This window comes from Scyliorhinus canicula, chromosome 6 (genome assembly GCF_902713615.1).
Source record: "Scyliorhinus canicula chromosome 6, sScyCan1.1, whole genome shotgun sequence".
Classification (NCBI taxonomy): Eukaryota; Metazoa; Chordata; class Chondrichthyes; order Carcharhiniformes; family Scyliorhinidae; genus Scyliorhinus; species Scyliorhinus canicula.
In genome coordinates, this window is record NC_052151.1 from 147610451 (window position 1) to 147626373 (window position 15923).

The 15923-nt window shown below is 46.5% G+C and overlaps 1 protein-coding gene across 1 annotated transcript in view; it reads right to left on the reverse strand.

Annotated features, from left to right (window-relative positions):
• greb1 (growth regulating estrogen receptor binding 1) overlaps nt 1-15923 on the reverse strand; it is a 252071-nt gene that overhangs the window by 70533 nt on the left and 165615 nt on the right. Inside the window, exons 21-22 of the mRNA XM_038800249.1 lie at nt 14689-15284; nt 3112-3214 (exon numbers count right to left, since the gene is read on the reverse strand). Of these exons, the coding sequence (XP_038656177.1) occupies nt 3112-3214; nt 14689-15284 (699 nt within the window). The remainder of the gene's footprint in view (nt 1-3111; nt 3215-14688; nt 15285-15923) is intronic.

Genomic DNA, 15923 nt, shown 5'->3' on the forward strand with positions numbered 1-15923 from the left:
AGCATCCAAACTTTTAAGGTGAGAAAATGCCCGTGACCTTTTCACTGGGTCATTCAACCCCCTTACATTCCAGGTGACCAAACAAATTGGGGGCCTCCCACCCCCCACCCCCCATCGTTCCGGATTCAGCCATTTCCATCAAGAGGGGAACATCCAAAAATTAGAGTGTACAAGCCAACCCAAGATGGCTGTCAAGCCCATGAACAAGACAAAACAAACAAAAATCTACAGTTACTGCCAGCAAACTATCTCTGCCCCCTCCCCCCTTTCCCCCACCTCCCACCCCTAAGCAACACCACACCCAAATGTACATATAAATAACAGTAAGGTAAACAAAACCCACTGAACTCTAGTTCTACTAACCCGAACCCCAAACAGAATGAAAACACTAGGCTCAATATCTAAAACCAAACTAATATAATGAGCTGCAGCGACCCTCACCACTCCATCTCGTTAGCTAACTGATTAGCTAGCAGGGTAGCTCCACCGACAGTGAAGAAAAATACTAACAGAAAAAAAAACACAAAATATTTCAAAAACCTTAAAACATCATACTCCAACATGGAGCTATATATTCCAATTATAGCACAAAAAACAAACATTAAGACCCCACCCCCCCCCACCCAAATCCAACTTATGAAACACTCATTCCACACAAGGACAAAGAAATGCGAACGTGTACCAGGAACCCCAACAATAATCACATGCCCACACGCCCACCCCCAACATCCAAAAATCTCACAGAAACCTCCATCAACTCTCACCTGGACCATGTATTTTTACAAAAGTATACGTCGGATCAACGCATTGAAAAAATTGTCTTTCGCTTCAAAGTCAGTTTGAGCCATGCTGGGTACATCACCCCAAATCAACCTCCACTTGTTAAATGCCACTCGCTCCCTTGACAGCTCCGCACCAATGTCCTGATGAAGCCTAATAGTGTGGCATTCTCATTTATAGTCACTAAGTGCCTTAGCCTATCTCAAAACCTGTTCCTTTTCCTGGAAGCTGTGAAACTTCACAATAACGGTTCCTTGGATCGGGGCTTCTGGCAGAATGTGCGATGGGTTCGATTCGACTCCCCCACCATCTTTCCAGACATCTTCGAAAAGTATTCTGTGGGAGTTGGGCCTTTCATTCCCTCCAGCAACCCCACGATTTGAACACTCTGCCTCCTGGAACCATTCTCCAAATCGCTCACTTTGGCCTGCAGTGCTTTATTCACACTGGCCGTCTGCAACATTTCACCCTCCAGAGGGGCAATCTGGTTGTTATGCCTCACGAGAGGGTCAACACCCTTTATCACAGTGCCTTGCACTTTTATCACCTTCTTGGTCTTCAACACCCATCCAAATGGAGCCAGGGCATCTTCCATCACCATATGAAGATCCCAAACCTGCCTTTGCTTCTTGAACTCCACTGCCAAGATGCTGATAAACAACTCGACAGTTAGTGGAATGGCCGGAGTCCAAGCAGCAGCCTCCGTCATTTCCTCCACCAAAGAGCGCCGAGAAGCCTTCAATTCTGTCGACAAACCTCTGCCTTCAGGTTTCTTTGCCCTGGTCCTTCTGGCCATTTTGTTTAAGTGAGCACCTTATACGATCACTCAAGTGATTTTAAGCAAAACTATCCCAGCAACAATGTGAAAAGGGTTCAAAAAACAGTTTCCTTGCGGGAGCCACCTTGTGTACATCTTCCACCTACATGCTGCCACCAGAGGTCTCCTTGGTGGCATTGCTTAAGCAATGGTCTGCTCAATGGCATTTTGTGAGGCAGCATGGTTCTCATTATACAAATGCTATATTCGTGTGAGCTGCACAGCAGAATCATGAGCCAAGTCTTTGTCATCCGGTAGCCAACTTCATGTTTCTCATTGTGGTTCAAATGCAGATTGCACATTGGACTGGTGCATAATTGCCTTCCACCTGGGCACTTCATTGACTTGCATGATGTGCCGAGAATGGTCAGCGAGCAGTTGGGACACTGAGGGACTGTAACCCTTTGCGGTCATGGTACATTTGCTGAATTTGTTTGGAAGGGGTTGCAGGAGTTTGGGGGGGGGGGGGGGGGGGAGGGGGGGAGGTGTCCCAATTGCAAAAGGAGGCCTGCTAAGGAGGCCCACCTGTCCCCTCCATCCCCAGCCTTTTCCTGCCAGCTGGAAAATAGAAGCCGGGGAAAGACGTTGCTCTTAAGTGGCCATTAATTTTCTGGCCTAGGACTTGCCTGCCAAATGGAAAATTATGGCGACATTAGGGGCAGTAGGTAGAAGACAAGGAAGTCAGCCACAGAACTCTATGTACCCAACTCCCTGCAAACCTGCTTGTGAGATTTTGCGACAGGATGGCACAGTCATTAGCACTGCTGCCTCATGGCATTGAGGGCCTGGATTCGATCCCAGTCCCGGGTCACTGTCCGTGTGGAGTTTGTACATTCTCCCCGCGTGTGTGTGTGGGTCTCACCCTGTTATAATCTGCCTGTTTACCATTGGCTGGGGACTAATGACAATCCCACAATCCTATGGGAGTATGAGCTTCCCCAATGAGGGGGGCGGAGAAATCATTAGCAGACTCCCTGCATAAATAGAGCTGGCCAGTTTGGAACCAGGGAGAGAGGAGTTTGGCAGCAAGAGAAGTTGTTGTTGCTGCTGTATATATATGTTAATTTGTAAATAAATGTTATTTCTTTGTATCCTGAAAACTCATGCTGGATTGTTCGGGGCCCTCACAAAACACCCCCACAACCCAAAGATGTGCAGCCATGCTAAATTGACCCTTAATTGGAAAAAAATTTAAATAGGAAAATAACAGATTCTGGGTTTTAAAAAACTCGCCTGTGAGGTGCTGTGAAAGTCTGCCCTATGTAATGCAGATGTACTATTCTGCTTCGAATGTAAAACTGAATTTCTGTTTCTTTGAAGGTGTGAAAGGTAAAGTCACAGAGAGAATGCAGACGTTCTTGCTTCTGTGACAAATAACTGCTTTTGTTTCTTTATACTTACTTTGAAATATGACAATTTGAAACTTCAACTGTGACAGGCAAGGAATGCATACATTTTATAATCTTACATGTGTAATGTTCATGCCAGAGTCTACATGATAAATAACCACTTACTGAGGTTAATTTCTTCTTCATCATAAACATCTACCTCCATCAATCGGATCAACATCCTCGATAGAATACTAAGGAACTGCAGATAAGCTCCTGTCTTCCCCACCTAAGAACAAAAATATGCATTAAAGGCGCAAAGAACATTTGCAAAAAAGACATCAAAAAAATAATCTTCCACGGCTGTACAATGTGCCTGGAAAAAGCACATGCCAACATGAACCTTCAAGACATGCTTGCCACATGCGCCTGGCACAGCAATCGCACCCACCAGATAAAGCCCTCACCAAACCCAAACCTATCCAGCGCCTCCCATAGGTACTCCCACTCCACCCGATCAAAAGTTTTCTCTGCATCCATTGCTGCCACAACCTCTGCTTCCTCCCCTTCTGAGAGCATCATAACAATATTTAAAAGCCACCGCACATTAGCATTAAGTTGCCTACCCTTAACAAATCCAGTTTGGTCCTCCCCTATCATCCCCGGGACACAATCCTCTATCCTCATGGCCAAGATCTTAGCCAATAGCTTGGCATCCACATTTAGCAACGAGATTGGCCTGTAAGACCCAAACTGTTCAGGGTCCTTATTCCATTTCAGAATGAGTGAGATTGAGGCCTGTGACATTGTAAGGGGGAGGATTCCCTTCTCTCTCGCCTCATTAAAGGTCCTCATCAAAAGTGGGCTCAACACCTCTGAAATTTTTTTTAAAAATTCCACCGGGAAGCCATCCGGCCCCGGAGCTTTGCCCCTCCACCAGACCCTCCTCCACCCTCGGGAACCTCAACTGGTCCATAAATTGACTCATCCCTTCCGCTTCCGCCGGGGGTTTCGACTCATATAGTTTGCTGTAAAATTCCCCAAAAACTTAATTCACCCCCTCCGGGTCTGAGACCAAGTTGCCCTCCTTTTTTTTAATATAATTTTTATTGGAATTTTTTACAGAAAATATAAAACATAACGACAAACAATGAAATGCAACAAAATAACCCATAATAACTGTGACACCCCCAGACCGTATCGGCGCATGTATCACATCCCCCCACCCCCCCCCCAACCCTAATGAACAACAAAAGAACTTAAAAAATATTAAAATTAAATAAACAAACATAGTCATTCTCGGCCCCCTCCTTTTCCCTCCCCTTTTCCCTCCCCGGGTTGCTGCTGCTGCTGTCCCCGTACCCTATCGTTGAGCCAGAAAGTCGAGAAAAGGCTGCCACCGCCTAAAGAACCCTTGTACCGACCCTCTCAGGGCGAATTTGACCTTCTCTAGCTTAATGAAACCCGCCATGTCATTGATCCAGGTCTCCACGCTTGGGGGCCTCGCATCCTTCCATTGTAGCAAGATCCTTCGCCGGGCTACTAGGGACGCAAAGGCCAGCACACCGGCCTCTTTCGCCTCCTGCACTCCCGGCTCCACCCAACCCCAAAAATCGCGAGTCCCCATCCTGGCTTGACCCTGGATCCAACCACCCTTGACACCGTCCTCGCCACCCCCCCCCCCCAAGTTGCCCTCCTTATTCCTTACTCCCACAATCTCCCTGGCTGCCTCTCTCTTCCTAAGCTGGTGCACCAGCATCCTGCTTGCCTTCTCCCCATATTCATACACTGCACCCCTAGCCTTCCTCAACTGTTCTACCGCTTTCCCTGTGTGCAACAGTTCAAACTCCGTCTGAAGCTTATGCCGCCCCCTCAGGAGTCCTGCGTCCGGTGTCTCCACATATTTCCTATCCACCTGGGGTATCTCCTCCACAAATCTCTCCCTCTCCGCCCTTTCCCTCTTTTCTCTACGAGACCGGATCGATATAAGTTCCCCTCTAATAACTGCCTTCAGGGCTTCCCAGACCGTCGCTGCCGAAACCTCTCCCATGTCATTTGTTTCCAAATAGTCCTGGATACTCTTATTCACCCGCCCGTAAACCATCTCGTCCACTAACAACCCCATGTCTAGTCTCGACAGCGGGCGCTGCCCTCTCTCCTCCCCAAGCCACAAAACTACCCAGTGCGGGGCATGATCCAAAACCGTAATCGCCCAGTATTCCGTCCCCGTCACCTTTGGGATCAATGCCCTGCCCAGAACAAAAAAACCAATACGGGAATAAACTTTGTGGACGTGGGAGAAGAAAGAAAACTCTTTAACCCTCAGCCATGTGAACCTCCAGGGGTCTACGCCCCCCATCTGTTCAATAAAGCCCTTCAGCTCCCTTGCCGCCGCCGGCCTCTTCCCTGTCCTGGATTTTGAGCGATCCAATTTAGGTTCAATAACCGTATTAAAGTCCCCTCCCATGACCAAGTTGTGTGACTCAAGGTCCGGGATTTTACCAAGCACACGCCTCATAAAATGCACATCGTCCCAGTTCTGGGCATAGACATTCACGAGCACCACTCTGACCCCCTCCAACTTCCCACTCACCATGATATACCTAACCCCTTTATCCGCCACTATTCGCCCAGCCTCAAATGCCACTCGCTTGCTGATCAGAATTACTACCCCACTGGTCTTCGAACCCAGCCTTGAGTAGAACACCTGACCCACCCAGCCCTTCCTTAGTCTCATTTGGTCTGTGACCTTCAGATGTGTCTCCTGGAGCATTGCCACGTCTGCCTTTAGTCCTTTTAAATGCGCGAACACGCGTGCTCTCTTCACTGGCCCATTCAGACCTCTCACATTCCAAGTAATCAGCCTGGACGGAGGGCTACCACCCCACCCCCTCCTGCCCACAACCCATCACCCTTTTTTGGCCAGCCTAGAGCCCACGCCCCCCGCTTCCCCGGGCACCCCTCAAGCAGCAGCCGCCCCCGACCCTCTTATTCCCTGAAGAATATTTTTCCCTTGCCTGCAGATCAGCCACCCCCCCTTACCCCCTCCCCCTTAACACCAAAAACCTAATCTCCCAAATCAAACATCAATTCAACACTAATCACCCCCCCCCCCCCCCCGATCCATGCTGACTCCAATAGCCCCCACCCCTGGTGCCAGTCAGACTATCACACTATTGTTCGGGCCCCTCTCCCCCCCATAAAAAAAACTATTTGCAAGATCACATTCCCCAGTGAGTAAACATCAGCTCTCCAAAATTAATTAGCATAACCACAAAGCCGAACAGACAGTCACTTAAAACAGAACCCAGACCCCCCGAAGGGTAGTGCTAGCATCAGGGCCCCCCTCCCCCCCCAGATCAGCCACCTTCTGAACAAAGTGCCCTCCAACCGTCCCCCCAACCCGCTCTCTCACCCATGAGTAACCACAATCGTGTATTAAAACAGAACACAAGTACAATTACAAACTGCCGCCTCCTCCCATCTTCGAAGCGTTAAGTGTCTCTTAACTCGAGTCCAACTTCTCTTTAATAAATGTCAAAACATCATCTGGCGACTCGAAATAATAGTGTCGGCCTTCATGCGTTACCCACAGTCTCGCTGGGTATAACACCCCAAACTTCACTCCCTTCTTAAAGAGGGTCGTCTTTGCCCGGTTGAACCCCGCACGTCTCTTAGCCAGCTCCGCACCCAGGTCCTGATAGATGAGCACCTCATTATTCTCCCACTTGCTGCTCCTTTCCTTCTTGGCCCATCGCAGGACGCGCTCCTTGTTTGAGAATCGGTGGAAACGGACCAGCATGGCCCTTGGCAGGTCATTCGCCTTGGGTTTCCTTGCGAGGGCTCTGTGCGCTCCATCCAGCTCCAGGGGTCGAGGGAAAGCCCCCACTTCCATCAACGACTTCAGCATACTCGCCACATATGTTCCCGTATCTGATTGCTCGATACCTTCAGGGAGGCCAATAATTCTTAAATTCTGCCTCCTGGTTCTGTTCTCCAGCTCCTCCAGCTTCTCCTGCATCTGCTTGTGGCGGCCCTCTAGCACCTCCACCTTATGCTCCAGCACAGTTATCTTGTCCTCTTGGTTGGAGAGTTTTAATTCGATCTCCTGGATCGCTTTGCCCTGGGCTGCCAGAGGTGCGACCATTTGGTCGATCGATGCTTTCATCGGGTCAAGCGTATCCCTTTTTAGCTCGGCAAAGTAACTCTTGAAAACCTCCATCTGTTGCTCCTTCGGCCAGTGAGCCGCCGCTTCCTGGTCCTTGCCGTCTGCCATGCTTCACCCCTCTGCCAGCTCCCCTCTCTTCCCTCTATCGGGACTAATTCATTTCACACAGCAACCTCTGGTCCAGCTGCCCATATACCAGGGAGGAAATCCTCCTTACTGATGCTAACTCCACCGATTTATTTCATAAAGTCCACAAAAACCCAGGAAAAAAAGGTCCGAAAGTCTGATTCAGGCGGGAGCTATCGAATGTGCGACCCCTCCATGGCCGCCACCGGAAGTCCTTTTCATGTACTTAATGATCTGATAACACAATTTATAATTAAGTGTATTTTACCAGTTATCAAGAATCTGTGTGTTTCTTCTATTGTTCTTATCTTCATAACCAACTTCCAGTGGGTTGTGGTGATTTATTTCCTTTTTTTAGTTTAAAAACACCACATTTATCAATGATTTGGGTATAACTCAAGTTTCAAAATAGGAGACTGAAAGAAGCTGCAAAGGGATATGAATTAAGTTGGGTGGAATGGACTAAAATATGGCACATGGAATTTAATGCCAGTAAGGTGTGACATGTAACTGAAAAACAATAACTAAAAAAAGGAAACATATAAAACAGCTGAAAACAGACAACAGGTCAGTCAGCATCAGTCAAGAGAAAGGACAAGTACATGTTTTGGGGTATAACCTGGTATTAAAACGGCAACAAAATGAACAGCATTTCAGATAGAAAAAGAAAAGTGGAAGGCAGGCGAAAAAAACACATCACCCTCAATAGGGAGAAAGTGGGGTAGAATAACCTTTATCTATAGAAAAGACAAACTTGGAATGGATAGGTGGCTGAGGTGATATTAATAATGTTAATAATATTAATAATAATTAATAAGACCTTTTTACAATTCCGATTTCACCAAAGGATTAAGAGATAGTCCTTCATGGCAGAGATCACCAGCAATGCAGCTCACAGCCACACCCAAGCTTTCTTCAAACTGAAATTAAAACTCCCAAAAAGCAGAAGTGAGCTCAGCTCCCCCCTGTGACATCACTTCAGTAATATGATCAGCTTCATTTCTTAAAGGTACATTTCTTAAACATCCAATTCTTAAAGGTACTCTCACATGACAATAATAATAATATTTATTGTCACAAGTAGGCTTATATTAACACTGCAATGAAGTTACTGTGAAAAGCCCCGAGTCGCTAGCGTCTGTTTGGGTACATTGGAGGGAGAATTCAGAATGTCCAAATTAACTAACAGCACATCTTTCGGGACTTGTGGGAGGAAACTGGAGCACCCGGAGGAAACCCATGCAGACATGAGGAAAACGTGCAGACTCCGCACAGTGACCCAAGCCAGGAATCGAACATGGGAACACTGCGCTACTGTGCTGAACAGGAGATGATAGGAAGAAGCATAATAAAAGGAATCAATGACACAAGAGAGACAAAAAATGTGTGAATAGAAGGGGGAGGCAAGCCAAATTGAAACAGGAGGTACTAGCAAAGTTGCATTGGTTTCAGTGACCCGAGGAGAAGGAAAGCAGGCCAAAACTGGCAATGTTTTCCCTTCAATCCCCTTTCCTTTTTAAAGCCCCTATGTTTTGTTTTAGCTCACATCAAAAAATCCCCCCCCCCCCACCCCCCACCACCAAATTAACTGAACTACATTCTCCAGGGTATCTTAACTATGGAAAAATCAAACAAAACACTCTTAACTATGGGAGATAAGCCTACTTGTGGGAACCATCTCAAAACTATTTGAAGGGAACAAGTCACATCACCATTTTATTTGATATAATGAAATTCTATGTGGCCTCCATTGACATTACCACCATTGTTTGTTTATCCATTATTTTCTATGTGCTTTTTGAACTGTAAATATCGGACACCTATTGGTACAGAATTGCTGGGAGTTTGAGACAGGCAGAGGTGTCAGTGGGACCGGTATAATTGAATCTTGCTTCATTAACAAAAGTAAAAGCACCAAAAATAACGGACAGTTTTGGTAAGCTGAGAGCTCAGAAACAAGGTACTGACAATTAGAAACCAAAGAAAAGTTACAGCACAGAAGGAGGCCGTTTGGCCCATCTTGTCCATGCCAGCCTGAGAACATCCAAGTGTCCCTTCTAATCTACCTTCCTGCACCCGGTCCATAGCCCTGTAGCTTAGAGCACTTAAGGTGCAGCCCTAGGTACTTTTTAAAAGAGCTTAGTGTCTCTGCCTCCACCACCAACTCGGGCAGTGAATACCAGACACCCACTAGCCTCTGCGTAATAAAGTCTTTCCACATTTCCCTCTACACCTTCTGCCACTTACCTTGTATCTATGTCCCCTTGTTCCAGAATTCTCCGCCAAGGAAAACTATTTTATCCTGTCCACCCTACCTCTTTGAGTCATAATTTTGTATACCTCAATTAAGTCACCCCTCAGTCATCTTTGTTCCAAGGAAAATAACCACAACCTATCGAATCTCTACTCGTAGCCACACTTTTCTAGCCCTGGCAACATTCTTGTAAACATCTTCTGCACTCTCTCCAGAGCAATTATCTGAACAGATTCCAGGATAGACAGGATTCATTTCCACAAGGCTTCCACTCTATAACAGCAGTACCATCATGTTGATCATAGTCAGGGGCCTTACACACGTGCTCTTGCCAAAGCCACTGAGTGCTCATAACAATATATTAAAATACACATACCCAAAACCCATGAATTTTGCTTCTGCGAACAAAGAGTAATTTACAATGAGGTAAATGAGTGTAAACGTACAGTGAGTAGATAAAACAGAAGTGCCTTAGGTTGGTGCCTGCAGATCGGAGTGACGAAACAACCTTTAACATCCATTTGCCTTGCACCTGATTTTGGTTAATTTACCTCAACAGCCTGAGAGCCTCCAAGACCACGGACATATTTTTTGCCCGTGACAGCCCACCCCACCCTAGAGGGAAAGATTCTGAGTTTCAGTCACAAGAATCCAAATGGCCATTCCTTTCTTTGCAATTTTAATGGGAGGAGAATCAGGACAAACAAAAGGGCAACACAACTTTTGAGGATGTTTTGTGCAACCCCCCTCTCCCCCCCAAAATCACACAACATAAAATTTTACTGGTCACACACACCATATGGAGATTCCAGTGTGTATCTTTGCATGAGAAATGTATGTTTTAACCAGTAGCAACACAGGACTTGTATCCACCCCTAAAAGACTTGAAGCTCAGATTATCTGGCTGGACTGCTCTGCCTGGCTTTGAAAGTGATGGCCACAGTCAACTTCTTATGCCAGAGGGTTCATTTCAAGCATCTGCTAAAGGTCTGTGCAATATCATCCAGGATGATATCCTTCCACGAATTCACTGAGTAACTTGACACATTTCTCAGGAGAATTTGGACAAACATCCCCACTTCTGACCTAATGGTGGAAAGGAGATAATTGATGCAAAAGCTGAAGATGGTTGGGCCTTGGACACAACCCTGAGGATGTCCTGGAGCCGAGATGATTTACCTCCAACCACCACAACCATCTTCCTTTGTGCCAGGTATGACTCCAATCAGTGGAGAGATTTCCCCTGATTCCCATTGACTTCAGTTTAGTTGGGGCTCCTTGATGCCATACTCAATCAAATGCTACCTTGATATCAAGGGCAGTCACTCTCGCCTCACCTCAGGCATTCAGCTCTTTTGTCCATGTTTGAACCAAGGCTGTATAACGTGGACCACTGTCCATATCTTGGGAGCCTATTGTCAACAAGAGCAGAAATAGACAAGGTTCAACGCTGCTATCAGTGTGTCAGCGCAGTCTTTGGTCACCTGAGGAAATGTTTGAAGACCAGGACTTCAAACTCAGCACCAAGCTCATAGTGTACAGAGCAGTAGTGATACCTGCCCTCCCATATGGACCAGAGACATGGACTATGTAAGCAGGCACATCAAAACCCTGGAAAAGTATCAATAGCATTGCCTTTGCAAGATCTTGCAAATCCGTTGGGAGGATAACTGCTCAATGTCAGTGTTCGCGCTCAGGTCAATGTCCCCAGCTCGAAGCATTGATCATGCTCAATCAGCTCTTCTGAGCAGGCCACATCACCTGAATGCCTGATACGAGACTCATAGTTTCAATATGGCAAGCAAGCTATAAATGCTTCAAGGACACCCTCAAAGTCACCTTGAAAAAGTACAACATCTCCACCTGCCCCTGGGAATCCATGGCTAAGACCACATTAAGTGGATGAAGAGCGGGCAGCGCGGTGGCGCAGTGGATTAGCCCTGCAGCCTCACGGTGCCGAGATCCCAGGTTCGATTCCGGCTCTGGGTCACTGTCCGTGTGGAGTTTGCACATTCTCCCCATGTTTGCATGGGTTTCGCCCCCACAACCCAAAGATGTGCAGGCTAGGTGGATTGGCCACGCTAAATTGCCCCTTAATTGGACAGCACGGTAGCATGGTGGTTAGCATCAATGCTTCACAGCTCCAGGGTCCCAGGTTCGATTCCCGGCTGGGTCACTGTCTGTGCGGAGTCTGCACGTCCTCCCCGTGTGTGCGTGGGTTTCCTCCGGGTGCTCCGGTTTCCTCCCACAGTCCAAAGATGTGCGGGTTAGGTGGATTGGCCAGGCTAAAATTGCCCTTAGTGTCCTAAAAAATAAGGTTAATGGGGGTTGTTGGGTTACTGGTATAGGGTGGATACGTGGGCTTGAGTAGGGTGATCATTGCTCGGCACAACATCGAGGGCCGAAGGGCCTGTTCTGTGCTGTACTGTTCTAATTCTAAAAAAAAAAATGAATTGGGTACTCTAAATTTATTTTTAAAAAGTGGATGAAGAGCATCCCGGAAGGAGCTGAATACCCCGAGTTTCATCGCCGAAAGCTAGCTGAAGCCAAGCATCGACAGCAAATGGAACTCACAGCAACCCAGGCGCCCCACCCACCCACTCCTCAACCAACTTCTTCCCCACCTTTGAGAGACTTTAGGTTGCGTATTGGACTCCTCAGTCACCCAAGAACTCATTTTTAGTGAGGAAATAAGTCATCCCCAACTCCGAGGGACTGTCTCAGAAGAAGGAGGAGTTTATCACGGCTCTCCAAAGCGCAGAGTACAATACTTCACACGCAAGTAGCATAGGAGCACTGTACCGTAAACCTCTCAACTTCTATAATAGGAAGTGGAAACCACTGAATGTCTAGACTGATTCAAAAGATCTTTCATGGGCCTACGGTGGTGTGGTGGTCATGTCACCAGATTGGTAATCTTGACAATGCAACTCTAAATCCCATCATGGCAGCTTGAGAAGTGGGATTCAACTTTTAAAAGACAAGTAAAGGGCAAATCACACTCGTGCCATACAAATGCCAGGAAATTACCATTTCCAAGATAAGTCTGACCACTTCTCTTTGGCATGCAATGATGCTACCAGTGTCTAAGGAGTAGTGGGTGCTGTTGTGGAGAGAGAGGGGTGGGTAACTATTGCCCCCAAAGCCAAACTGGACTACCTACATAATGCTATGGCTAGTACAGCAGGTCAGAAGCTGAGTATTCTAACGTACGTAACTCACCTTCTCACTCTCCAAAACTTTACCACCATCTATAAGGCACAAATCAGGATTACAATGGAATATTCTCCACCTGTCTTGAGGAGTGCACTCAAGAAGTTTGGCACTATCCAGAACAAAAGTAGCTCATTTGAACGGCACCCCATTCACCTAAAATATCTACTCACTCCAACACCAGCACACAGTAACAGCAGTGTTCACTGTTTACAAGTGAACAACTCACCAAGACTTATTTGATTGCATCTTCCAAATCCACAACCTCTACCACCTCAAAAGACACGGGCAGCAGTTGGATGCAAACACCAATACCTGCAAGTTCCCCGACAAATTGCACACCATCCTCACTCAGAAATATAGCGCCGTTGCTGGGTCAAAATCCTGGAACACGCTTCCTCACATCTTCATGTAATCCACCAGCTCAACACAATACTAGGCCAGAATTGTACACTACCCCACCGGTGCGTTTTTAATGGCGGGGGGGGGACATGAAATTGAAGGGAGAGAATTCCTACTGGGTTTCAACTCACCCCAACCACACAGCGATTTTAACTGGGGTGGTCATGGCCTTCTGCCCCCTCCCCCCCCCCCCACCCCCCTCCACACCTTAAGGGGCCAGAGGCCGCTGGTCCTCTCTTTACCCCAAGTGGCCTCTCCCCAAGGCACCAGAGTAAGCATTCTGGACAATAAGAGGGCAGATTACAGAGCAATTAAGGGGAACTCTATTCTAGCTACAAGGGATGCCGAGGTCCCGCCGTGTAAGACCAGATGTGAACGGCGCCGGGGTGACTCTAGTTTTGTGATGCCCTGCTCAGTTATTTATTCATAGTATGTAAATTATCATGGAGTCACATGTAGGCCAGATCGGGTAAGGATCGCAGATTTGCTTCCCTAAAGGACATTAGTGAACCTGATGGCTTTTTATGACAATCAATGATCATTTCTTGGTCACCATTACTGAGACTAGTTTTACATTCCGGATTTATTAATTGAATATAAATCCCGCCAGCTGCCGTGGTGGGATTTGAACCCAGAACCCTAGAGCATGAGCATGGGCCTCTTGAGTACTAGTCCAGTAACAATACAACTCGGCCACCCTCAACCATGGTGCAAATTAAGGATCATTTGCACAGCAATTTTTTTTTAAGGTGAAATCTGCATTGATGTGCAGAATGCTCAAAGAAGAAAGGGCAGAGCGACAAGTTAATTCCCTTTCTTACCCATATCTGATCTTTCAACTTTTTCCAGAATTGCTGTGTGGTTCCAGGGAAGTAAGACAGGTGGCATTTAATCCAACTGCCAGTTCCCTCCACATGGAATGCAAGAAAAGTTTTCTGCAGTTTCCTCTCTCAGATATTCAGCAGTCGGTATCACCCCCTCTGTCCCTCTCCATTGTTGCACCTCATTCTTAAGCATTTGTAGGTCAGCCTCATTTAAACTTTGGGGTCTTCTTCCAATGCCTTTCACCTTTTACTGGGTGTTTCTGTCAGGTCTTCCACTTGGAGACATGTTTTTAAAAAGTACTATGAATTCGTAAAAGCTATATACCATCTGACGGGCATTCAGTCTGGCAACAACACCGTGCCTTTAACTTGAAACATCCCATCTTATTCGCTGCTTACTTATCGCAGCTTGTTGTAATCTCGAACCACCTGCTTACACCCGCAATTTCCATTTCAAAACAGCAATATGTCGCATGTTACTCTTTGATTAAACTCAGCCAATGCTAAAGGATATAGAAAACGGGTAGACCACATGATTGACAGTGGACTCGGTGACGCTGGGACATGCCACTGACATAAATGTTTGTTTGTGGCCAAATTTGAGAAGAGACACGAGTGATTTTCTAAATTGAGGTCTATAAAGAGTTTTTAAAAATGTGAATCTGCCATCCTGTAATTCCACCCCCCCCCCCCCCCCCCCCCCCCCCCTCTCAGTGCTTTAAAGCTTTCGCTGTCAAACAGTTAATGGCCTATTGTTATCCATATCTCCGCCTCACCTGTGGTGGACCATTCAGCAGCAGTCTGCGTGGATGAAACATCTCAGTTCTAGTCTGTGTTTTGTTCAAATCCATATGGTTTCGTTTAGCCACTGTCCACTGTCGATAATACAGGGATTGTTCTGTGGAAGTCATCATTTTAGCCAACGAAGGATGAAAGGAGGTTATCCATTGAACGGTATGGTGAGGAAGGAAGGATGATAATTTGCCCACTCCGGCACTGTCCACCTTAGTAACAATCTCATAGATCAATTTTGGGAGAAACACAGTAGGTGGTTGGCTTGCTGCCTTTGTCCTTGGGCACTGGGATGTTATCTGTCCCAAAATGGGAGTCTGAATAGAGGAAGAGCTTGAAGAAAATGTTTTTGTGCTTCTTCTTGAGCTTCTGCGATTGTCGATTTGATCTAAGTTTATTCTATGCTTTTCTGAATATTGAGTCTCATTCATAGGCTTCTGCTGCATGTTGTCTGCTCTTAGCTTAGGCTTCTCTCTGGCCACGCTACCGTCCTCAATATTAACAGATTCAACATTGGGCGGGTGTCTTGCAGAATCCTCTGCTCCAGAGGTTGAGAAAGGATCACTGTCGCAAAGTAAGCCTAATGTTGCCATAGAAAAATAAAGATATTAATTTCTGTCAAATGAAAGATTCCAGTATATTTGAGCAATCTTTCGATAATAAACTAAAAACAGAAAATGCGAGAAATATTCAAACAGTTCAAGCAACATCTGCTGAGAGAGAAAGAAAGTTAATATTTCAGGTCATCAGAAGTGGGAGAGGTTAGAGATGGAACAGGCTTTAAGCAATAGCAGAGGTAGAGAAAGTGGGGAAGATAATAAAGAGCATTAAAAAAGTAGAAAATAGGAACTGGAGTAGGCCATACGGCCCTTCAAGCCTGGTCCGCTATTCCTTACGATCACGGCTGATCATCCAACTCAGTAACCTGTTCCCATTTCCCCCCATATCCTTTGATCCTTTTAGCCGCAAGAGCTATATCTAACTCCTTCGAGAAAACATTTTTGCACTCAACTGCTTTCTGTGGAGGAGAAGTCCACAGGCTCACCACTCTCTGGATGAGGAAATTTCTCCTCATCTCTTGTCCTAAATGGTTTACCCCGTATCCTTAGACAGTGACCCCTGAATCTGAATTTGCAGCTATCTGGAACGTCCGTCCTGCATGTCTAGTCCTGTTATAATTTTATAGGTTTCTAGGAGATACCCCCTTCATACACCAGTC